The sequence below is a fragment of the Microtus oregoni genome, unplaced genomic scaffold (genome assembly GCF_018167655.1).
Source record: "Microtus oregoni isolate MIOR12 unplaced genomic scaffold, Mior012 000092F_ref0000046, whole genome shotgun sequence".
In the NCBI taxonomy this organism is placed as follows: domain Eukaryota; kingdom Metazoa; phylum Chordata; class Mammalia; order Rodentia; family Cricetidae; genus Microtus; species Microtus oregoni.
In genome coordinates this window covers 787,207-813,347 of record NW_024544604.1, presented here as the reverse complement: position 1 = coordinate 813,347, position 26,141 = coordinate 787,207, and the positions used below count along the sequence as shown (strand labels likewise).

The 26,141-nt window shown below is 39.2% G+C and overlaps 1 protein-coding gene across 1 annotated transcript in view; it reads left to right on the top strand.

Annotated features, from left to right (window-relative positions):
- LOC121442622 (vacuolar protein sorting-associated protein 13B-like) overlaps nt 1–26,141 on the top strand; it is a 171,795-nt gene that overhangs the window by 21,270 nt on the left and 124,384 nt on the right. Inside the window, exons 3-7 of the mRNA XM_041644227.1 lie at nt 2,180–2,300; nt 8,560–8,727; nt 9,573–9,754; nt 15,296–15,470; nt 17,449–17,714. Coding sequence (XP_041500161.1) covers nt 2,180–2,300; nt 8,560–8,727; nt 9,573–9,754; nt 15,296–15,470; nt 17,449–17,714 — 912 coding nt within the window. The remainder of the gene's footprint in view (nt 1–2,179; nt 2,301–8,559; nt 8,728–9,572; nt 9,755–15,295; nt 15,471–17,448; nt 17,715–26,141) is intronic.

Sequence of the window (26,141 nt, the reverse complement as noted above, 5' to 3'; positions counted from 1 at the left end):
GTTATCTTAAAAAATGAACAAAAGTTTAGGCAGATTGCCTTTGTTTATGATGTCAAATTTGGTTTTTGCTTATATGAGGTTTCAGGCAATATTTTCCCGTATGTGCCACCAGCATCTGAAGTTATGCTGCATTGTAAAAGACTCAGCTTTTATTAGGATATATTTCTCTTGCATTATTAAATAAGGGCTTTTCTCTTCTTGTTGAATGTATGTGTGTGTTATGCTTACATATATATGTATTGTGTATATGGTTCACATGTGGGTGGGTGTTTGGTACATATGTATGCACACTTGTGGAGCCCAGATGTTAATGCCAGATGCCTTCCTTTGTTGCTTTAGTCTTTATTTAATGAGGCCGGGTCTCTTGCTAAACCTGGAGCTTGCTGATTCTGCTAGTTTGGCCTTTCAGCTCGCCCTGCTGACCCTGTCTCTACTTCTTGCATACTGAGATTAAGTAGACTGCTGCTCCTAACTCTTGAGTAGGTGCTGGGAATGCAGACTCTTGTCCTCACACTTGGGCGGCAAGTGTTCTATCCATGCCGCATATAACCCAGCCCCGAAGTTTTATTTTATATAGTTTTGAGATTTTATTTATTTTAATTTTATGTGTATGGATGTTTTCTTCTTTATCATATGCACGCTTGGTGCCTCCAGAGTTTAAAAGAAGGTGTCGGCTCCCTTGGAACTGGAGTTACAGACAGTTGTGAGCTTCCATGTGGGTGTCCAGGTCCCCTGCAAAAGCAGCCCAATGCTGTTATTTGCTGAGTCATCTATTTAGTCCCTGAATTTCAGTTTTGAAAGAAGGTCTTCATGTCTTTTATTTACTCCTACTACAAATTATATCAGCATATTTAGTAATTATTTGTGTGTATATGTGTGAAATAAAAACTAAATCTCTCCCATTGTAAATGCCAATGTAATTACTGAGTGGGGAGTGAAGGTTGGAGGTCACCATCCACCCTCTGTGTTGGTGTTCCTCACTGCACGTTTGCATGTCGCCTTAAGTTGAGCCTTTGTTCTTAGAGAATAGTGCATTGACAATTGTGCTTACCTTAATATTCTGTCTTTTCTCTTTTCATACCTGTTTTTATTTTACATTTAATTAAATTTGTGTATGTTTATGTGCATGTATGTTTTAAGGTGTAACTTACCTTGTTTTTCTAAATAGAATGACTCTATCTTCCTATTAAAGAAGGAAAGAAGGAAGGAAGAAAGGAAGAAAGAGAGGGAGGGAGGGGGAGAAAGAGGGCGGGGGGGGGGAGAGGGAGGGAGGGGGAGAGGGAGGAGGAGGGAGGGAGAGAAGGAAGAAAGAAAAAGGAAGTACTGCTTGGAACTAGCTAATGTTTTTGATTTGTGAACTTCTTGAGGACAGGTGTAACTAATTTATCTCAGGAAATAAGTCCACCAATGAAGACATGACTATTTTATAAATGTTGATTTAGTACATGAAAATTATACTCACTTGTATTTTATAAAAAAGATAATTAAAAATGTACAATTTATGTTTTTATGTATCCATATCAAACCCATGTAAACTTTATATTTACTACTAATAGTAAGTATTGTTAAATAGTATGCAAAGATTGTAAGACATAAATAGTTAGAGATAACTAAGATGACTGCTTGGATTCTAAATAATGAGAATTTTAACATAGAAGCCATAGAACAGAACATTAATTTCCTTTCCATTTATTTTGTGTTTAGATATGGAAATCATTAAAACATTTTCCTGAATAGTCATATAGGTTTGTAAAGCCATAAATAAGACATCTTTGGATAGTGCCAGGTAATTTGTTTTGGAGGTAGCTAAAGAAAGAAGTGTTAAAGCAGTTAGTGTATGTGCGTGATGTGTGCACTGCCTGTGTGGCCCGAAGCCGGAGCTGCATGGTCTGTCATTCTCCACCATATGCGTCTAGACCTGGAGCTTGTAGGCTCTGGGTCGGTCTGTGCAGGGCTTACAGGTGTGTGCAGGCTGGGATCCGCAGTCCCTCTGCCCAGGCCTTAAATTAGTTATTGTTAAGTACTGTTTGCAAATGTATAATTTAAAATTGGTTACATAAATTTTGAGAGCTAAAATTTGGAAAGCCTGACTTTTAGTAATTTTAAATCCATATGCTGACCAAAATTTCCTAGTCCTTGAATGTGACCAATGTTTCTTTTTCCTTTAAAACAAAAATAGGATGAGCATGAAAGCTGTGGTTCCAACTCTACCAACCGAAGTCCTGCTGAAAACACAAAATCATCCGTCAAACCCGGAAGAATTCAGCAGACTGCTCCTACAGACCCTGATTTGCCACCAGGTAACTTCACGTTGAGATTACTGTTGTTACTGACCATGTGTTAGTGTTTGTAGAATATATATTTTCTGTCTTATTTGCTGCCATAAAATGTTTAGGTCATATGCACATGTGCTTTGCCATATGACTTGAACATGCTGGGTCCAGAGCCCTCACAGATGGCTCCTAGTCAGACTTGGTCTGTCCTTTGTGGCTGTAGTCAAAGCCTCTCCCAGCAGAGCCTCAGGGTTTTCTTGCCTTGCTTTGTGCTAAGAGCCAAGAGAAGGCACTGGGTCACTGTGTTACTGGATGCCAAATTACCAGGGAGATGATAGGATATTGTGGCTGTAGCTGAAAGATACCATAGATGCAACCTGTTTTATTTCCTGATGTCTTTATTCATCCAAGATGGTATGAATTGCAAACAAACACTTCCTAGGCAAACATTTAATGACTTCTCGAATTTTGCAGGCAAATGGATGGAAATAGAAAACACTATCCTGAGTGAGGTGTCCCAGACCCAAAAAGATGAACATGGGATGTACTCGCTCATAATTGGTTTCTAGCCATAAATTAGCGCCACGGAGTCTACAATAGGTGAACCTAAAGAAGCTAAGTAAGAAGGTGAACCCAAGGAAAAACATATAGTTATCCTCTTGGCTAAGGGAAGTAGACCCAATTGCCGGGGAGAAAATTAGGATCTTGGGGGTGGGGTGGGATGGGGGTAAGGGGAGATGGGGAGAGAAAAGGTAGAAGGGAAGGAGGGGGGATTTGGGGAATCAGGAGAATTGGGATAAAGGAAAGGTGGATAGGGGAGCACGGAACCTCAATTCTTAGTTAAGGGAACCACTTTAGGGTGAGCAAGAGATTTGACCCTAGAGGGGCTCCCAAGTGCCCAACATGAGGTTCCCAGTTAGTTCCTTGGGTAGCTGAGGATTGGGAACCTGAAATGACCCTATCCGAGAGCAATACTGACGAATATCTTGCATATCATCATAGAACCTTCATCTGGTGATGGATGGAGACAGAGACAGACCCACACTGGAGCACTGGACTGAGCTCCCAAGGTCCCAATGAGGAGCAGAAGGAGGGAGAACATGAGCAAAGAAGTCGGGACCACGAGGCGTGCACCCACCCACTGAGACAGTGGAGCTGATCTACTGGGAGCTCACCAAGGCCAGCTGGACTGTGACCGAAAAAGCATGGGATAAAACCGGACTCTCTGAACATGGCGAACAATGAGGGCTGATGAGACGCCAAGGACAATGGCACGGGGTTTTGATCCTACTTAATGTGCTGGCTTTGTGGAAGCCTAGCCAGTTTGGATGTTCACCTTCCTAGATATGGACGGAGGGGGGAGGACCTAGGACTTACCACAGGGCAGGGAACCTGGACTGCTCTGTGGACTGGAGAGGGAGGGGGAGAGGAGTGGGGGGAGGGGTAGAAGGGTGGGAGGAGGGGGAGAAGGGTGGGAGGAGGGGGAGGGAAATGGGAGGCTGGGAGGAGGTGGAAACTTGTTTTTTGTTTATGTTTTTTTTTTCTTCTTTTCTTAATAAAAAAAAATTATTTAAAAAAAAAAAAAGAAAAAAAAAAAAAAAAAAAAAAAAAAAGAAAGATCATTACCTGCTAGCGTTGTAGTCACATTGCTGCCTTTACAAGTAAGTTGTCAGTTACTTCTCTTTTGATTTTTAAATTTGATTAGTCATGTTTTTGTGTGTTGTAGTGGAGACTGGTGTGTATGCTTTATTGTGCTACATTGTAGGTTCTCTGCTAGTTTTGGTTCAGTTAACATCAGAGGAAAGAATTAGACACACCATTTTGTCAGCCCTGCCACTCTCAAATATGTGTTCAGAATTCCTGGTGCCCTTGAAGTGAGAGTCCTTTGCACGTCTATGGGCAGCTTGGTGCTGATGCTTGCTACACCTGTCTCACCAAGTGACTGTCTGGGCTAGAGAAGGAGCCACAAGATATTCCTCAATGTTTCCAGAAGTTTCTCAACTTCTTACTAATCACTCCTTTGGGAAAAATTGTCAAGTTAGACTGGTAGCTTATACTAATTTATTAAATGTGTAGCTTAATTTCTTCAAATTCGACAATGTATCTTATTAGAATTTCCAGCATCACTCATGGTGTATAAACTTGTTTCTTGCTCTTTCCCTGTCTCTCTTGCTTCCTCTTTTCCTATATCTTTCTTCTCTTCTGTCAGTTTAAGGGAAATTAAGTTTTTTTGCATATTTTGTTTTTCTTAAGAAAAACCCCAAAATCTTGTTATTTTTTTTTAACTTCAGATAGAACAATTTTAAGGCTGATTTGTGAACTTGGGTTCTAGATATTTAATGACTTTTTAGAGTCAGCATTAGGATTTAGACTGGTAAAGTTATGACAGTTGGGTAATTTTCAGTGTCATAAAAACAGCTGTGTTCTACGTGGGCAGCTTGAGGTAGTTTGTGGCTTAACATGTGCTTCCTGCCTGTCTGAGAAAAGCTAGGAAGTTGTTAAGCAGCAGCTAGATCCACTAGCTCCTCGAAGTCAGGACAGTTAATTTTTGCTAAAGGGGGAAAGAGAAGATTTGAGCATCTGATTGGGTAAGCTGACAGTGATCATTTATTCAAAGAATGACCTTTATTGCTATTATTCTGCCTTGTTTTTGTTTTTCAAAGTAGAGGTAGACTCCTGTTTCTAGCTTTCTTCGGGCAGAGGTATGTCTCTGTGGTTATAGTTTTTAAGTTGGAACATTTGTTTGGATTCGAAAATAATTTAAAACTTTAACATTTAAACATTTTTATGAATGTTTTGCCTGCATAGGATAGAAGAGGGCCTGGGACTGGAGTTACAAGATTTGGGCTGGGCTCCATTGGAGAGTAGCCAGTGCTCTTCACTATGGAACCACCCTGCCAGATCCTCCAGAAGTGATGTTTAAGGAAAGTTTTGGTGTTGTCAATATAGGCATTTTTCCCTGAATAAATAGCTTTCTAACAGGCAAAGAGTAAGAATCAGTATCTAGAACAGTCTTCCAGTTGTTTGTCTTGACCGATGATTAATTCATTAATAAAGCAGTTTATTGGGTCACAATAAGCATTTTAAAAAACAAATATCTCAGGATAGAAAACCTCAAGATAATAGTGTGTAGTAAATGTGAGATCTGAGGTGTGTGTGTGTGTGTGTGCATGCGTGTGTGCGTGTGCATGTGTGTGTGTGTGTGTTTGGGCTAGGGTTTGATGTCATTCTGACTGGGTGAAGGTCAGCATATGTATTTTCTTTAAGTCAATTATAGAGGTCCAAGAGCAGTCTTTTGTGGTGATGAGAGTCTTGAGTTCTAGGCTCAGATCCTCTGAGACACTGTTTTCCCTGTTCTTTGCATATTGTATTTTGTTGTTCTTGTTTGTTTTTCATCCCCCCCCCCCTTCTTTTCCTTTGCTGGGGATCAAACAAAGCTTTACACAGGTTAAGCAAACACTGTACCACTGAGGGCCGCACTAGCTCAGGTTTCTGTATTTTATTTTGGTGTAAGATGCGTCCATGTCTCCCTTCAGTTCTGTATTCTCTGAATTAGAGTTTGGCTTTTATTGAAGGATTTTTTTCTTTAAAATATTCTTAAAGAATATTGGTTCGACTTCAGTTAAGAGTCTATTAATTGACTTACACTTTTTTTTACAAAGTATTTTCTCTTAAATTTTCTACTTTATTTGTAAGCTAGGATGCTCAGAGATAAAATTTGTTTCACTATGTAGATGTAGTACAGACGCATTACAACTCACTCCCTCCCTCCCCCCCCTCTCTCTCTCTCACACACACACACACACACACACTTACACACACACACAAGTATTTAGGGTTTAGTTAACCTCAAAACTATGTATTCATTGGATCAGAAACTATATCTTAGTCATTTTTGATCATCAGTAGCATGATAGCAAGCAAACACTTCTGTGATAGGCCGCTAAGGCCACGTAAGCCGTGCTTTTGTCAGTCTTCTGAGAATATTGTGAAACCAAGCTACACATGATTAGTAAAGTAACGACTGTGGCTGTGTGCCAGTAAAACCGTGGTCCTGACAAATTTCCTATAGCCCATACCACCCTGTGGACCACCCTTTCTGACCACGATGCACATGATTATAAAGATGTAATTACTGATGATTTGAGTTCACATTTGCTGTTTTAAAGTCTTTTCTAAGATGTTTATGTTCCTGCCCTACCCATGCTTACTGTTTTTGGAGAGCTAAAGTAGCTGTCGCTCTGTGTGTGTTTGTAGGTTTTATGGCTGTGCTTGTTGGGAGAGATGGATGGAGCACTTAGAATTACACTTCTTAGACTTGGAGCCTCACTTTACTCTGCGGCCGCATGCACACACACATGCACTTTTTTTGGTTATTTGAAATTTTTCTTGGTCTATTAATAGCATTATTCCAGGACATTTACTATATTTTATAATTTTTTTAGGAAGATCAGTACTATATAGTAGAGTAGTAGTAGTTTTTCTATAGTTTGCTAAACTAATCTTTTATTCTTTAGTATGTTCTCATTTTCAGTTTTATAAAATAGTTTGGCATATAGGCAGATAAATCTTTGCATACATCTCTTTATTTCCTTAAAGGGATTCTTACTAATTTATAGAATTAAAAGATATAAATATGTAATATATACTATATTATATACAAATACATGTATATTTATGATATAATATATATAATATAAATAATATATTTATATAATATGTACATATTATATATAATATATGAATGATTTTAATTTTTTCAGTATAGGTGACAAAATTGTTTGACAATCCTTTATTACATCAAGGTTTTGATGCATTACTGTTTTTACTATTATAAATGTTCTATTGAAATTTTCAGGTGGAAAAATGCTATCTCATACATTTTATAGCTATATATAATTAATATTTTATCATATTTCTGTTTTGTCACTTTGTGTAAAAAAAGCTTAAAATATTCTATTAACATATTAATATACTATTTTCAGTTACTGCCCTTTGACTTTTTATATATAAAATACCATTAGTTTTGTAGGATTAAAAAGACTTATTTTTGTGTATGCATGCATGTGTGTGTCCACATTTGTGCTATAGTGCATGTATGGAGAACAGCTTGAAGTTGCTCTTTCCTCCCACATGTGGATCACCAGGTCAGCTTGCTAGGTTTCTGAGGCAAGTTCTTTTACGTCCTGGGTCATCTTGCTATCCTGTTCCTTTGTTCTTTATTTTCCTTCTTTCGCTTCTGGGTAGTCTAGGTATGTTCACACACATCCATTCGTGGTACAGGTATGTTCACACACACCCATTCGTGGTACAGGTATGTTCACACACACCCATTCGTGGTACAGGTATGTTCACACACACCCATTCGTGGTACAGGTATGTTCACACACACCCATTCGTGGTACAGGTATGTTCACACACAGTAGCCTGGGGTTAACACTGAACATTGTTTTTCTGTTGCTCACCACTTTATTTTCTATGGGACTCAGGGTCTCATATTTGAGTGGCAGGCACTTTCCTCACTGGAGCATCTCCTCAGCCGTGTATTCCCTCCCCCCACTTCCCCGGGACAGTGTCTCACCGTACAGCACTGATTGTAGACCCCAGAGATCAGCCTGCTGCTGTCCTCTGGCAGCTCTGTGCTCCGTAATGTTCTTTCAGCTGTCTCTCTGTCTTCTTGTGCACTCGTGTTTCTCCTCTACCATGTGTCCGTGTTCCACATTAGCGAGTCCTGAACCCGTGTTTCTCCTCTACCATGTGTCCGTGTTCCACGTTAGCGAGTCCTGAACCCGTGTTTCTCCTCTACCATGTGTCTTAGATATTGCTGTTCAAACACAGTCAGGGTGTAGTAACATTGCTGTATTTTAATTTGTTAATTGATTTTTGAGATCATTTCTTGTTATGAAGCCGTGGAACTCTGCTTTCTTCTGTCTCAGCCTCTAGGACAACTGGGAATGTAGGTATGTGACGCCATACCAACTGTTGACAAAACAGGCAGAAACCAGACAAAGTATGTCTGTAAAACAGTGATCCTTGTGTGGGATCTAGTGTTAACATTATTAAATATGGCTTCTGGATTAGTATATGTTCATGTTCATGTTTCCTTACAGTGTCTTTTAGTAAAAGTATATGTTGGGCTGTCTGCTAGTCTAGTTTATTTAAACTTTAATTTCATCTTTACAGAATATTCTAGCAATAGTCATCTTTTACATACTTTGTTTAGCAGCATTTTAAGAGTATTTGCAGACTTACAGCCAGCTAATTGAGCCCTTTCCTTACTTTGTAGGATACGTGCAGAGTCTGATTAGACGAGTTGTAAATAATGTAAACATTGTTATAAATAATCTAATACTGAAATATGTTGAAGATGATATCGTCCTTTCTGTCAACATCACTTCTGCTGAATGCTATACTGTGGATGAATTATGGGACCGTGCATTCATGGATATTTCTGGTGAGTAAATGTTAAGAAAATAGTGTTTGTGCATACTTATCTGTAAGTGATAAAATTGCATTCATTTCTTAACCTTTTTGGGTGTCTTTTTTTTTCTATTTTTTTTTTGAGACATGATTTCTCTGTGTAGCTTTGGAGCCTGCCCTGGAACTTGCTTTGTAGACCAGGCTGACCTCGAACTCAAAGAGATCCGCCTGTCTCTGCCTCCCAAAGGCTGGAATTAAAGTCGTGCGCCACCACCGCCCGGCGTTTTTTGGAGACCTTTTGGTAGCTGTAACATAAAGCATATGAAGTGGGAAAAGTGCACGTACACAAAAGTTAGCATATAACTATGGGAGGTTAAAGCAGTTGAAGAAACCATGAGACTGGCCTGGAGGGGTGGCTCAGCCATTAAGGGCTAGGCTTACAACCAAAAATATAAGAAACCATGAGATTGCTTTTGAAAATTAAAAATTTTTATTCTCTTTTACCTATCATATGATTTTTCAACTATGATACACAATATTTTACAGTATAATGAGTTATACCAATAAAAATTAAATTTGCTTTGTATTTTTATTGCTTTTTTAATGAAACAGAGCAAGAATATTGCCTTATATACCTTTATAGGAACATCTGGAAGTCTTTGATTGTCTTGAAGCTTTTGGCTATGGCTTGTCTCATTCTCTGCAGTGCTGACTGCAGTGGGTGTTGTCAGCCACGACTCTGCTGGACATCCACACTGCTCGTTAGTCAGAGGAGGGTCTAATTAATCAAATAATAAAATTGGCATATGTCTGATACATTTAGAAATGCGTCTCATTTTCCTTTTTTGCTCACAGTGGTTTTCTTTTTTCTTTTTTAAGCAACTGATCTGGTGCTGAGGAAGGTTATCAATTTTTCTGACTGTACAGTTGGTCTTGATAAAAGAAATGCCAGTGGTAAAATCGAATTTTACCAGGATCCTTTATTATACAAATGTTCTTTCAGAACTCGCCTTCATTTTACATATGATAACCGAAATTCCAAGATGCCATCTATTATTAAAGTGAGTATCTCTTTTTCTAGTAGTTTGCTTACATATCTTTATTTTGTTTATTGGTTCTTGTGCATTGTAATTATAAGGGAAAATCTCCAAAGTAAAAATGAACTTCATCAATATATGTACTATTTGGTTTTTATAAAAAGTTAAATATATTAGTTTTCATTTTGAATTTTTTGTATAATGTGTTCTGGTAGAGATATTTTGGAGGCAACCTCTTCTGCAGTGATGAATGTCCTTTTTGGTCTTGCTGGCTATTACTGGTCCTTACCTTGTTTACAGCCTGAGGATGTCATATGAAAACGCAGCCCAAGGCTCTGAGATTTCACTGCAGTACCACTCAAGAACTTAGCACAGCAGTAATCCGTATTTTAGTCCTTAAAATTTGCTTGGCCTTTTATAAGGCTTGAGATGACAGCCTAACCGTATACTTTAGCTTATTGGCTCAACAATTTTTGCTGCTGCTGTCGAGCTGGGTCTAACTCTGTGTCGCCCAGGGTATCCTGGAATTCATTATGTATCTCAGGCTGGCCCTAAATTAGTAGTAATTTTCCTGTCTTAGCTTCCTGCATGCTGAGCCACCATGAGTTACCACACTAGGGCAAGTATTAGCTTTTGATCCATAGTTTCAATATGTAAGTAAAGTTTTGGAGCACTGGAGCTTCCCAGGACGTGTCATGCTGTTGTTGTCTAAGGTGCTGTATCTGTGCGTGCAGCGTCTGTAAGCTTATGTCTTGTGTTTCATTACCCACCAGTTTTCCGAGCATTATCACATTTTATGGCTATGTCTGTATAAAAATAAGATTTTCTTTTAACATTACGTTTTAGTAAAACACTTTAATAAAAAATATAGATATCTTTTATTGAATCTTTGAAAACTGATTTCTAAGAATCCTGGAATTCTCAGCTTGAAGGGACCTTGGGGAACATGCATTTTAATATTCTTAATTTTCTGGATGTGGAATCCAAGGCCCAGATAAGTGATTAGGTTGATGTCATGTAAAAAATTGTGACCCTGGGGAAGAGTGCTGGACGACTGATTGCTGGCTTCGGGCTGCTGCAACAGGAGGCTCCACTCATGCACACACAAAATGACTCCTCCCTCATCATTATTATGTTCCTTTTTATTGAAAATAGATTTTTTTCTCATAAAATATATCCTGATTATGGTTTCCTTTCTAGTCCTCCAAGGGCCTCCCAACTCCACCCCCATCCAGATCCCCTCTGCTTTCTGTCTCTCATAAGAAAACAGCCTTCTAAGAGATAATAATAAAATAAAATATAATAAGATAATACAACTGATATCTCAGAATAGGACAAAACAAACAGAAGGAAAGGATCCCAAGGAAAGCACAAGGAGCACACTTAGGACTCTCTTAAAAACACTAACCTGGAAGCCATGATACACACCCAAGGGACCTTTGTATTCCGTGTTTTGTGTGTTCATGTGTGTGTTGGTCCTGTTGTTCCATTAGTGTTCTCCATCCTCTGGCTCTTATACTTTTCCACCTCCTCTTCTGCAGGGATCTCTGAGGGGAAGGATTTGGTGGAGACATCCATTTAGGGCTAGTGTTCCAAGGTCTCTCATTTTCTACATAATGCCTGGACCTGGGTCTCTGTATTTGTTCCGTCTGCTGCAGGAGTAAGCTTCTCTGATGATGGCTGAGCAAGACACTGGTCTCTGAGCACAGCAGAGTATCATTAGGAGTCATTTTATCGCCGCATTCTTTTAGTAGAATAGTAGTATTTGGTTTTCTCCTAGGTTGCAGGGCTATCTGTGGGTTACTCCACAAGCTCTGTTCCGCCATTGCACTAGCACAGCTTCCAGGGGGACACTATTGTGGATGAGAGGGATTTTAGCTGGGTTGGTGTTTGTATTTTTCCTTTGCAGCATTCAGAGTGCCTTCCTGCACCAAAACTGCTGGAATTTGGGGGTGAGGGGCTCTATGTTCACCAGCTGAACTTTTCCATGTTCAATGAGTTGTGTAGGTATTGTCTCAGCAATAGGGCCTTGCTAGTAAAGTACAGAAACACTGCCTACTTTATATTTATGTATGAAATTTTGTTTTTCCTTGAATAGGAATCAGTTATCTGAATTTTACTTTTATTTCCCACTGTGTTCAATCTGTATTGATTTATCTATATGTTAGTCTTTCCTTCTATATTTGAGTGTGTGTGTGTGTGTGTGTGTGTGTGTGTGTGTGTACAGGGGAAAGTGTTACTAAATAGTATTGGTATCTCTGTCTCAGAAAATAAACTTCTGTTCCTAGCCTTGGATTGGCTATTGAAACACATACACATGCTTTAGAACCTTGATTTGTATTCTAAGTGGACCTTGAATTTGTGATATCTTCCTGTTTTATCCTCTATAATATTTTGTATTATAGGCTTATATTGTATCATCATACCTGGCTCCAAAACATATTTTGAAATCAAATAATAGGTGTGTGGAAGCTTTACTATATAAAACAATCTTGCTTGTTAGTGCAAGTTTAGTTGTCCCTTACAGGATTTGCCTAGAGGTTGAAAAGTGCCTCAGAGCAACCAAGTTTTTTTGTTTTGTTTTGTTTTTTGAGACGGGCTTTCTCTCTGTAGCCCTGGAACTTGCTCTGTAGACCAGGCTGACCTCAGACTCACAGAGATCTGCCTGCTTCTGCCTCCCAAGTGCTGGGATTAAAGGCGTGCGCCACCACTGCTTGGCTTATAAGTGTTTTTAACTCTGCTGATTGCCACAGAAACTTATCAAGTGGATGTGGCTAAGTTTCTGATCACTTAAGTTTTTTCTTAATTATTATTCATTTTTATTTTTAATTTTGTAGACCTTTCTCAATGGCTAAAGTGGATTTTGAATATATTTGTGTTTTGTATACTGTTATAATTTTCCATGTTTCCTGTGAAATGTGTTTTAGAGATTGTGTCATAAGAAATAGATCATATGGAAACATTTCATTTCCCCTCTGTTTTTGCTGTTTACTCTTTTTTTCTTAAAGAATGAAGTTTGTATATAAATATTTAGTCATGTATAAGTAATTCCTTAGGAGTAGTTTCAATAATATTATAGGTATAAATATCTTAATAATGGGTTTAATTTTTTTGTAAGGCTTATAAATCTGTCTCGAACAGTTATCTCCAGAGAGATTTAACCAGGACATATAGCCATTACTATTAAGGGGACTGTTCATATTATACTCTATATTTCCAACTTGTTAGGCAAAGAATGACAGTTCAACTGGCATTTATTTCTTAGCACTATGAAGAAAATCTGTGGGCATTTGATTGTTGAGAATTGATTTAGGTTCTTTGTCTCTTTCTGGTGAGGAAATAGTTACAAATTGATGTGTGTATTAATGATAGATTTTCCTTGTCTCTTGTTTGTCTTGCTAAGGCTGCTTTCTACTGTGCTGTTGTTACTTCAGGGCTTGCAAGGCACAAGGCTGCAGGTGGCCGGAAACCAAAGATAGTCTAATTGTAACAGACAAAACTCCAGAGAAGCCCAGGCTGGGTGTGTGGTACATGGGTACCTGTAATCCTAGCAGTCTGAATACTAAGGCAGGAGGATTTGCAAGTTCAAGACCAGCCTGGTTCTGCTCTCATACAAATTTAGTAGCAAATTTACATTCTTCTTCCCACTCATTTCCTATCCTGTCATGGCTTATTCACTGTGTGACTCTTAGGTAACTTTGGTATTTGAAGTTTTCTGTCCCCCCGCAGACCCCACCCCACATACCTCTTTCTCCCTGGCAGGTACTGTTTTTTGAATGCCTTGATTTCCAGTAAGGTGATGACTGTGACCTCTTTTTCATGTTTTGTAGATACTCAAATGCTAGTTATTCACAACAAACCTCGAGGAACTTGATTTTATGGCTTACTTGTGTGTCCCCTCATGTTTATGTAACAAAAGGAAACTTACAGTTTAGCTATGTTTGTATCTCATAGTTGTCTTTCTTTTTTTTTTTTTTGATTTTTCGAGACAGGGTTTCTCCGTAGCTTTTGGTTCCTGTCCTGGAACTAGCTCTTGTAGACCAGGCTGGCCTCGAACTCCCAGAGATCCGCCTGCCTCTGCCTCCCGAGTGCTGGGATTAAAGGCGTGCGCCACCACCGCCCGGCAGTTGTCTTTCTTTTTAAGGATAACTTTGAATACTATGTCTTATTTGGTAGTAATCTTATTCTTTTTTTTATTGAAAAAAAAAATTTCTGCCTCCTCCCAACCTCCCTTTTCCCTCCCCCTCCCCCCTCTCCCCTCCCCCACTCCTCTCCCCCTCCCCCCACTCCTGTCTCCCTTCCCCCACTCCTGTCCCCCTCCCCCCACTCCTGTCTCCCTCCCCCCACTCCTCTCCCCCTCCCCCCACTCCTGTCTCCCTCCCCCCACTCCTGTCCCCCTCCCCCCACTCCTGTCTCCCTCCCCCCACTCCTGTCCCCCTCCCTCTCCAGTCCAAAGAGCAGTCAGGATTCCCTGCCCTGTGGAAAGTCCAAGGTCCTCCCCCCTCCGTCCATGTCTAGGAAGGTGAACATCCAAACTGGCTAGGCTCCCACAAAGCCAGAACATTACGTAGGTTCAAAACCCCATGCCATTGTCCTTGGCTTCTCATCAGCCCTCATTGTTCGCCATGCTCAGAGAGTCCAGTTTTATCCCATGCTTTTTCAGTCACAGTCCAGCTGGCCTTGGTGAGCTCCCAATAGATCAGCTCCACTGTCTCAGTGGGTGGGTGCACCCCTCGTGGTCCCGACTTCTTTGCTCATGTTCTCCCTCCTTCTGCTCCTCCTTGGGACCTTGGGAGCTCAGTCCAGTGCTCCAGTGTGGGTCTCTGTCTCTATCTCCATCCATCACCAGATGAAGGTTCTATGATGATATGCAAGATACTCATCAGTATGGCTATAGGATAGGGTCATTTCATGTTCCCTATCCTCAGCTGCCCCAGGAACTAACTGGGTTGGATAGGGGAGCAGGGAAGTAATCTTATTCTTTTCTTATAATTAATTCATGTTTTAAATTTTCTGTCATGTTTTAATAACATTAAAGCTTGTCTGAAAAATTCCTTGAATAGTTACTTGATTTTATGTATTTGATAGTAACACTTTAATTATTTCCATATTTATATATTTATAATGGGAATCTTTTACCCAGTTTTAACATATGGTTTTAGAATGCCTATGGTTAATAAAATTGAAAAGAATGATTGAAGTTCTACTAAAATGATTTCATGAAACTTACTATGCTTTGAAGGATGAAGGGTGGAAATACTGTCAATATTTAATTATTTGGTGATATAATTTCTCTTCTAGAATAGTCTAGAACTCTGATACGAATATATCTTCTGGTTATTAACTCTGTTTCCACAGTATTTGTCTTAGTCTGACTTTCATCTAAAGTATAATTATCACAGTAAATACTTTTTAATTCCTAAAATTTTAGAGTAATATTATGGTTTAATTATTAGGAATGCTTTTTATATTATATGTCATTTTAGGACTTGAAATAGGTCAACTTACTTTAAAAGATACTTTTAAACATTTTTTTGATAATGCTTGTTTTTTTTCCAAATACAGATTCATACTTTAGTAGAGAGTCTGAAGCTTTCTCTCACAGACCAGCAGCTGCCCATGTTCATCCGTCTCATGCAGCTGGGGATTGCTCTCTACTATGGAGAAATCGGTGATTTTAAAGATGGTGAAACCGAGGACCCTGCCTGTCACAGCAAAGACGCATTAGGAAGCCTTGCAGGTCAGCACAGTGCAGACTTCGTTTAGAACTGCCGAGTTTCACTGCTTAAAACTTCAGCTGCATCTTTCTGCAGCGACTGTTTGGTCACGCCCCATCCTGACAGCGTCTGCTGAAGCCAGCATGTGTTCATGTGTCCCCATTCTGATGTGTATGTCATCACAGCTCATGGCGTTAGTTTGCAAAGTTCTGATGAGTAAATATTTTGAGTGTTTTCATAGTCACTGGCCTTTAGTAAGTTTTTTATCCTTGTAAAATATATGCTAAATATTGCACATTTCAGAGCTTTTCCTGTTTTATTATGAACTTGTGTTTTTATGTTTTGGATTCAAGTCACATTTATGAGTTTTCTTTGTCAGCATGTGACTTGCTTATGACGTGTGTGGGAGGGGCGGTGTGGCTGTGCCTGTGGATGTCAGAGGAGACTTGGTGCAGTCCTTTCTCTCTCCCGGCTGGGCTGGTGTGGTCAGCCTGCGGTGCCAGCGCCTTTGCCCTCTGTGCCACCTTGTCAGCCCAGCCGCCTCATGTTCAATAGGTGGTTCTTGAACAGAAGTTGTCAGTGTTGATAGAATAACTTCTGCTTGCAGTGCTGGGGTTGGGGCAGTTGTGAAAGCCTGTGCTCTGCTTCTTAATGACGGAGCAGGCTTAGCCGGCTCTGTAGGAACAGGGACCCTGCCTGGAGAATAAGGTGGAGGGAGTGGAGAACACCACATGTGTACAACACATGAAAGAAAATGCTAATTTCTGTGACCTAAGAAGTGGCTAGGTTTTTTGTTTTGTATGTTTTCAGAGGAAGAAAACAGCTCTGTTTGCTTCTGAAGGACTTTGATTTAGTTTTCCCATTTTTAAAAGTGAGAATGCTTTACTGTTTTATTTTTTATTTATGGTGTGTGTATGTTTGGAAAAACTTGCGAAGCTCTCAGAAAATTCTGAGCAGCTTGATCGTGACATTTGCTGGTGTCCTGGCTTCATGGAAGCTTTCATTCCTAGACATCTGCAGCTTTCCTGTGTGTGTAGACAGTGTGGCCAGACTTGTTCATTTCTTTGCTGATTCTCACACTTGCCAGAGCTCAGCTGAGCTTCCCTCACCTATTAATGTTTATCTTTCTCTCTGTGTTTCTTTTTATATAGTTCCTAGTCTCTGAATAAGTCACTAATTTTCTTCTGCAACTCATTTGCTTTTAGCTTCATCTTCCATTTGTTAGTGTTTGGAAGTTAAGAGACTTCTGTGATTCATGCCATTTTAAGCATTTTAGAACACATGTCTTCTGTTTATATAGCTGTTTAGTGTCCTGTTCTAACACTGTGATCTTTATTTTTCTGGACTTGTTTCTATTGATTTGCTTTCCCTCATTATGTTTTTTTATTTGCCTTAATAAATTGTATTTATTCTCTGAGTTGAGACTCTTACTAGCTGGCTGTGCTGGACTCAGATTGGTGGGCAAGCAAGTGCTGCACCAGCTTCTGGGGTGACCAGTGATGTGCACTGCTGTATCCAGCTGCCTGGTAGTTTTGATCGAATGCTAGGCACTGTGGAGTTTATCTCGCCGAGTTCTAGATGGATTTTTGTTTCAACAAACAGTGACAGTACTGGAAATGATTCATGTGAGGCTTGCTTTAAGCCTGTTAGATGGCAGCAGGGTGACTATCAGCTTAAGTTCCCAGGTCTGCTATACTGTTTTCTCATCTAAGAGAGACTCCTGAACCTGAGTTGGGCTTCTCCTTTTATAAGTATGGCTTAGAATTCTTTCCAGCAGTAAGATGGGGTTGTTGAAGAGTTCCCTCATTGATGATAGCCATTTTGTGTGGAAACTTTTCTTGTATTTTATCTTTTTTTTTAAATTGGGAGGATAAATTCTCCTGAATATTTTAAATACTTAGGGTAAATATATGGGATTATAAAAGAAACTAATTATATAGTTCTATTTATCCTATTTAAATGTTCTTTATTTAGTTAAAATGAGTTTATTTTGATTGGCAGGTACTGAAGATGAGACAAGAATAGATATGCAGTATCCTGCTCAGTACAAAGGCCAAGAATTCTATTCCCAGGACTGTGAGGAGCCTCAGGGATGGGTGTCCTGGGCCTGGTCGTTTGTTCCTGCCATCGTGAGTTATGATGTTGGGGAAGAAGACTACCTTGGGAGTGACCCTGCATCAACCATGCATCAACAGAAAGTGCAAACCCTGAAGGACCCCATTGTTTCTGTTGGGTTTTACTGCACAAAGGCAACTGTGACTTTTAAAGTAGGTTTCTCTTTCTTTTGTTGCTAATATCTGTTAACTTCAGTGTTTAAATTTCAGCAGTACTGCACTTTAGCCAAGGGGGCTTAGCGGATGAAAGGTAGAATCTCACAATTCTTCATTAAATTGCACGATCCTTCTAACTGAATTCTTGAATTTTGATTTCCTCTTGTTAAAGTTGCCACCACTTTTCTTTCTTATCTACGTCATATAAATTCCTCTGTTCTGGGTTATTCAGTTGTCATGTAACCCTGCTTTAATATTCAAAACAAAATCTCATAGCTGGGGCTAGAGAGATGCAGTGTCTTGGTGATTAAGAGTTTTGGTTCCTAGCATCATGTCAAGTTCCAGGGGATCCTACACTCTCTTCTGGCCTTTGTGGGTACTGCATTTATGTGCACATAGCCCCCACATAGACAGACACATAATTAAAAATAGTCAATCTTTAAAATGCCTCATTTTATGATTTTTTTTAATTTTTTTTATTGCGAAAAGAAGAAAAAAAACATAAACAAAAAACAAGTTTCCACCTCCTCCCAGCCTCCCATTTCCCTTCCCCTCCTCCCACCCTTCTCCCCCTCCTCCCACCCTTCTCCCCCTCCCCCCACTCATCTCCCCCCCCTCCCTCTCCAGTCCACAGAGCAGTCCGGGTTCCCTGCCCTGTGGTAAGTCCTAGGTCCTCCCCCCTCCGTCCATATCTAGGAAGGTGACCATCCAAACTGGCTAGGCTCCCACAAAGCCAGCACATTAAGTAGGATCAAAACCCCCTGCCATTGTCCTTGGTGTCTCATCAGCCCTCATTGTTCGCCATGTTCAGAGAGTCCGGTTTTATCCCATGCTTTTTCGGTCACAGTCCAGCTGGCCTTGGTGAGCTCCCCGTAGATCAGCTCCACTGTCTCAGTGGGTGGATGCACGCCTCGTGGTCCCGAATTCTTTGCTCATGTTCTCCCTCCTTCTGCTCCTCCTTGGGACCTTGGGAGCTCAGTCCAGTGCTCCTGTGTGGGTCTCTGTCTCTATCTCTATCCATCACCAGATGAAGGTTCTATGATGATATGCAAGATATTCGTTAGTATTGCTCTAGGAAAGGGTCATTTCATGTTCCCTATCCTCAGCTGCCCAAGGAACTAACTAGGAACCTCATCTTGGGCAATAGGGAGCCCCTCTAGGGTCAAGTCTCTTGCCCACCCTAAACTGGCTCCCTTAACTAAGAATTGTGGTTCCGTGCTCCCCTATCCACCTTTCCTTTATCCCAATTCTCCTGTTTCCCAGGTCCCCCCTCCTTCCCTTCTACCTTTTCTCTCCCCATCTCCCTTTACCCCCATCCCACCCCATCCCCAAGATCCCATTTTCTCCCCGGAAATTTGGTCTACTTCCCTTAGCCAAGAGGACAACTATATGTTTTTCCTTGGGTTCACCTTCTTACTTAGCTTCTTTAGGTTCACCGCTTGTAGACTCCGTGGTCCTTATTTATGGCTAGAAACCAATTATGAGTGAGTACATCCCATATTCATCTTTTTGGGTCTGGGACACCTCACTCAGGATAGTGTTTTCTATTTCCATCCATTTGCATGCAAAATTCGAGAAGTCATTGTTTTTTACCGCAGCGTAGTACTCTAGCGTGTATGTATTCCATACTTTCTTCATCCATTCTTCCACTGAAGGGCATCTAGGTTGTTTCCAGGTTCTGGCTATTACAAATAATACTGCTATGAACATAGTTGAACAAATGCTTTTGTCATTTGATAAAGCATCTCTTGGGTATATTCCCAAGAGTGGTATTGCTGGGTCCAGGGGTAAGTTGATCCCGAATTTCCTGAGAAACTGAAACACTGACTTCCACAGTGGTTGCACAAGATTGCATTCCCACCAGCAATGGATGAGGGTACCCGTTCCTCCACAGCCTCTCCAGCAAACGTTATCCTTGGTGTTTTTGACTTTAGCCATTCTGACAGGTGTAAGATGATATCTCAAAGTTGTTTTGATTTGCATTTCCCTGATTGCTAAGGAAGTTGAACACGACCTTAAGTGTCTTTTGGCCATTTGAACTTCTTCTGTTGAGAATTCTCTGTTCAGTTCAGTGCCCCATTTTTTAATTGGGTTAATTAGCATTTTAAAGTCTAGTTTCTTGAGTTCTCTATATATTTTGGAGATCAGACCTTTGTCTGTTGTGGGGTTGGTGAAAATCTTCTCCCAGTCAGTAGGTTGCCTTTGTGTCTTAGTAACCATGTCCTTTGCTTTACAGAAGCTTCTCAGTTTAAGTAGGTCCCATTTATTCAATGTTGCCCTTAATGTCTGTGCTTCTGGGGTTATACATAGGAAGCGATCTCCTGTGCCCATCTGTTGTAGGTTATTTCCCACTTTCTCTTCTATCAGGTTCAGTGTGTTCGGGCTGATATTGAGGTCTTTAATCCATTTGGACTTGAGTTTTGTGCACGGTGAGAGATATGGGTCTATTTTCATTCTTCTACAGGTTGACATCCAGTTGTGCCAGCACCATTTGTTGAAGATGCTTTCTTTCTTCCATTGTATACTTTTAGCTCCTTTATCGAAAATGAGGTGTTCATAGGTTTGTGGGATAAAATCTGGGTCTTCTATACGATTCCATTGGTCGACTTCTCTGTTTTTATGCCAGTACCACACTGTTTTCATTACTGTAGCTCTGTAATAGAGTTTGAAGTCAGGGATGGTAATGCCTCCAGAAGATCCTTTATTGTATAGGATTGTTTTGGCTATCCTGGGTTTTTTGTTTTTCCATATAAAGTTGATTATTGTCTTCTCCAGATCTGTGAAGAATTTTGATGGGATCTTGATGGAGATTGCATTGAATCTATAAATTGCCTTAGGTAGAATTGCCATTTTTACTATGTTGATCCTCCCAATCCAAGAGCAAGGGAGGTCCATCCATTTTTTGGTATCCTCTTCAATTTCTTTCTTCAATGCCTTAAAGTTCTTGTCAAATAGATCTTTCACTTCCTTGGTTAGATTTACCCCAAGATATTTTATGCTGTTTGTGGCTATCGTGAATGGTGAAGCTTCTTTGATTTCCCTCTCTGCTTCCATATCCTTTGTGTATAAGAGGGCGACTGATATTTTGGAGTTGATCTTGTATCCTGCCACATTACTAAAGCTGTTTATCAGCTGTATAAGTTCTTTGGTGGAGTTTTGGGGGTCGCTTTTGTACACTATCATATCATCTGCAAATAACGAAAGTTTAACTTCTTCCTTTCCAATTCGAATCCCCTTGATCCCATTATGTTGTCTTATTGCTATTGCTAGAACTTCAAGCACTATATTGAAGAGGTATGGCGAGAGTGGACAGCCTTGCCGTGTTCCTGAGTTTAGTGGGATGGCTTTGAGTTTCTCTCCGTTTAATTTGATGTTAGCTGTCGGTTTGCTGTATATAGCTTTTATTATATTTAGGTATGACCCTTGTATCCCTAATCTCTTCAAGACTTTTAACATAAATGGATGTTGAATTTTGTCAAATGCTTTTTCAGCATCTAATGAAATGATCATATGGTTTTTTTCTTTCAGTTTATTTATATGCTTGATTACATTGATAGATTTTCGTATGTTGAACCAGCCCTGCATCTGAGGAATGAAGCCTACTTGATCATAATGGATAATTTTTCGGATGTGTTCTTGGATTCGATTTGCCAGTATTTTGTTGAGGATTTTTGCGTCGATATTCATGAGTGAGATTGGCCTGTAGTTCTCTTTCCTGGTTGAGTCTTTGAGTGGTTTTGGTATCAGAGTAATTGTGGCTTCATAAAAGGAATTTGGTAATGACCCTTCTGTTTCTATATTGTGGAATACATTAAGGAGTATAGGTATTAGGTCTTCTTGGAAGTTCTGGTAGAATTCTGCATTGAAACCATCTGGTCCTGGGCTTTTTTTGGTAGGGAGGTTTTTGATAACAGCTTCTAATTCTTCGCGACTTACAGGTCTGTTTAGATTGTTCACCTGGTCCTGTTTTAGTTTTGGTAAATGGTATTTATCTAAAAAAGCGTCCATTTCTTTTACATTTTCCAGTTTTGTGGCATACAGGCTTTTGTAGTAAGATCTAATGACTCTCTGAATTTCCTCTGTGTCTGTGGTTATGTCCCCCTTTTCATTTCTGATCTTATTAATTTGCGTGTTCTCTCTCTGTCGTTTGATTAGTTTGGATAGGGGTTTATCAATCTTGTTGATTTTCTCCAGGAACCAGCTTTTTGTTTCATTGATTCTTTGGATTGTTTTCTGTGTTTCTATTTTGTTGATTTCAGCCCTCAGTTTGATTATTTCCAGTCTTCTACTCCTCCTAGGTGAGTCTGCTTCTTTTTTTTCTAGAGCTTTCAAGTGGGCTGTTAAGTCTCCAGTATGTGCTTTCTCTGTTTTCTTTAGGTGGGCACTTAGTGCTATGAACTTTCCTCTCAGGACTGCTTTCATAGTGTCCCATAAGTTCGAGTATGTTGTTCCTTTATTTTCATTGAATTCAAGGAAGACTTTAATTTCTTTCTTTATTTCTTCCTTAATCCAGGTATGGTTCAGTAGTTGACTGTTCAGTTTCCATGAGTTTGTAGGCTTTCTGGGGGTAGCATTGTTGTTGAATTCTAACTTTAATCCATGGTGATCTGATAAGACACAGGTGGTTACTAATATTTTTTTGTAACTGTGTAAGTTAGCTTTGTTACCAAGTATATGGTCAATTTTCGAGAAGGTTCCATGAGCTGCAGAGAAGAAGGTATATTCTTTCCTCTTTGGGTGGAATAATCTATAGATGTCTGTTAAGTCCATTTGCTTCATTACCTCCATTAATTCTCTAATTTCTCTGTTAGGTTTCTGTCTGATTGACCTGTCCATTGGTGAGAGAGGAGTGTTGAAGTCTCCTACTATTAGTGTGTGCGGTTTGATGTCTGCCTTGAGTTTTAGTAATGTTTCTTTTACGTACGTGGGTGCTTTTATATTAGGGGCATAGATATTCAGGATTGAGACTTCTTCCTGATGAATTGTTCCTGTTATGAGTATAAAATGTCCCTCTCCATCTCTTCTGATTTTATGATTTTTTTAACAAAATATTTTGTTGACACTTTAATTTTTATATTAACGAGACTGAATGTGATATTTTCACACATACATGTAGCACGCATCAGAAGCTAATTGTTCTCTTTCCCTTTTTTCAACCCTCTGCCATGCCTTCTCAACCTTTAGTAATCACTATTGCACTTTAAGGCCATCTTCTTTTGGCTTCCTCCTTTGTTTTTTCTGTTGTTGTTGTGTGTGTGTGTCCGTAATATTTTCTATCTCCATCCATTTTCCTGGATCTTTCATTCTTTATTACTGAGTAATAAATACCCCATTTTGTGTGTGTGTGTATCACTTCAGTGTCATTTACTTGGTGATAAGCTTCTAGGCTGCTTCTGTATCACGGCTTTAAATAAATGAAGGCATAATAAGTACGGGTATGTAGGAATGTTTTTAGTCTTTGAATATGTCTGAAGTGGGTGACTGGATCATCCCAGGTGTCTCAGTACTGTTGTCCATTGGCCATGTTCATTTGTATTCTCACTGGGAGCATTTGAAGTTCTTTGCTAATGCTTGTAATACATTTCTGTTTCTTCTTTTAGATTTACTTATTTTACTTCATTTGTATGAATGTTTTGCCTGCATATATGTATGTGTACTGTGTGATTGGTGCTCGCTGAGGTCCTGACACTGGACTTAAGAATAGTTGTGAGTCCTCATGTGGTACAGGACACTGGATCCAGCCCTCTGCAGCTGTGGCAAATGTGCCTAACTGCTGAACCATTTCTCTAGCCACATTTTAATTTAATTTATTTATTTTTGCATTTTAATTTTTAAAGGAGTATTTTCCTCTTCTCTTTGCTTAAGAATTCAATTTTGTTTTTACATCCTTTTATTTTAAACAGCATTCAACATACTTTACTACCTTCTTTACTAAAAATGAATATAACTGTATTCAAATACAGTATACAACACGTGTGATCACAGCGAGAAAAAGGGAACATTCTTTTGTATAATCATAGTTACTAATACTTTGGTGTCCCTTATTAGTTCTTTGACAATATTTTCTTCCCTTTCAAATAGAACTCAGCTTGAATTTTGAGTTGTTTCCTAGCTTTTTCTAATACCATTGCCATACACATCTTTAATCAGTTCTTAATTTTTGCAGCAAATAGTTAATTAATTATTTGACTTAGAGTCCTTTTAGCACAGGCTGGCTTCAAATGTTCTGTTTATAATAGCTGTGGATAATATTGCATTTAGTTTTTCAAAAATTTATTTATTTTTATTTTATGTGCTTTGGTGTGAGGGTGTTAGGTTCCCTAGAACTGGAGTTACCGACAGTTATAAACTGCCAAAGTGGTTGCTGGGAATTGAACCTGGGTCCTCTGGAAGAGGTGTCAGTGCTCTTAACCGCTGAGCCATCTCTTCAGCCATCAACATTGCATTTCTGATCCTGCATCGTCCACCTCTGAAGTGGTAGGAAGGGCTACAGCCACCCACTGCTCTGCCCAAATTCAAATATTTATTGATGCCACCTGTGTCCCTCTGAGCATGACTCAGTGAGGTCAGCAGTCCTGGTCTGTTAGGACTTACATTGTAATTAAAACCAATGTGAGGGAAAACATGTTTATGAATAAGTTAGGTAAGAAAGAGAGGAAGGTAACAGTGAGTGTTGCATTGAAAGGGAGAGGATTATTCATTTTAAAACCGGTTGACTGAAGAAAGGTTGTCTTGTGAAGGAAGCATTTAAGCAAAGGTGTGTGGAAGAGAAAGCCTCGTGGGTATATGGGAATGCACTCATTCCGGACCAGCAACTGGTCAAGAACTATCAAGGAGGCAGTTTAGAACACCAGAGCTGATGTGTAAATAGTGTAGAACTGTCAGACAGTGGGGGTTCCAGCAGAGCAGTGAATCACTCAGATCGTTGTAAACTTGTCTTTGTTTTGAGTGAGTTAGGAAGCTTTTAGATAGACTCAGACTATCCCTTCGAGTGGATCCTTGTGAGCACGGATGCTGCCGGGGTCAGGTTTGTACCTCTGCTCTTCCTGGATGGCAGTGTGCTGTCATTTGCACCTTTCATGCTTTAACACGTATAGTAATAGAACACTTGGTTTTTCTGTGCTGTCCTGCCTTCTCTACTGTTCTATAATTTAAAAATTCCAACCTTATCCATGTTATGAATATTGTTTTCTAACCCACTATGTCAAGTCAGTCATATTCCATACTTCTTACAAGCTGTTCACAGACTGAGTTTTTAAACTGAGTTCTTCAGGATGCGTTTTTAAAAGAATAAGTAGTGAGGGAAGTAAAAGATTAAAAGTGAAGTACTACTCTTTCTAAAGATTTTTGCCTATTCACGTTTAAAACTGAAATTTATAATATTTTTATTAAATTACAGATAAAAATAATTGTATTCCATAGAACCAGCATAGGCACTTATATGCAAAATGTCTATGGAGGGTCAGTATTTGTTATTAGTCGGGAAATGTTTTTAAAATGTAAAGCATTTGTGCTTCTCAAATTTTCTTTGAGGAAAATACGTTGGTATGTAGGAGGAAAGCACTGGAATTCAGGGTTCCGCTTGGATTTGAAGAATGTATGGACTTAATTTGTGGTTTATATTTTGGTCAGAAAATAAGGTCATGTTTCTATATTAGCATTTGGAACACTTGATATTAGTCCAACAAAAATCATGCTAAATTAAATGTAGCATTTTTCTAGTAATGTTTAAGTTGTTCTTGTAATGTTTAAGTCCTTTTAATCAATTAATTGCTTTTTCTTTAGAGTAATTGTAGACAGCTGAAGGCTGATCAAATTTTAAAATTCAATTTTACTTTAATATTTTAGCTTTCAGAATTATGTTTAAAATAACTGAGTATACCGTTACTAGAAATATATATTAAATAAAAGCTCATCTGTAACAGAAAATATATAGAATTATTAGAGTAAATGAGAATGATTAGTTGCTTCTCAGTATAAAGTATTTAGACTTAAAATTATAATTTCCAGTTGAATAACTTTTATTTGGTTTAAATAAAATAACTTTTATTTGGTTGAAAATTGTGATCTGTTTTTTTGTATTTCAATTTGAAGAATATTATATATCCATTTTGCAGCATAATTGTAACCAAATCATTGCTAAATCCACGAAGGACACGTTAATTAAAGAAATAACCCTTTCATATGGGAAGGAATAAAGTTTGAGCCCCGTTTCCCTGTGTGTGTTATGAGTTTGTGCTATCGTGGTGTGTTAACCAAACCAATAAGCAAAGACTGATGCAGTGCTGACCTTGTCTAGACTGTAATTAACCCCTGTCATTTTCTTCCTTTCTTTTTCTGTTCTGTGATGCGGACTAGGATGGCCTATTGTGTTCAGAGAAGTGCAGTTGAGGTCAGGTGCGCCAGCTCGCCTACTCCCAGGGC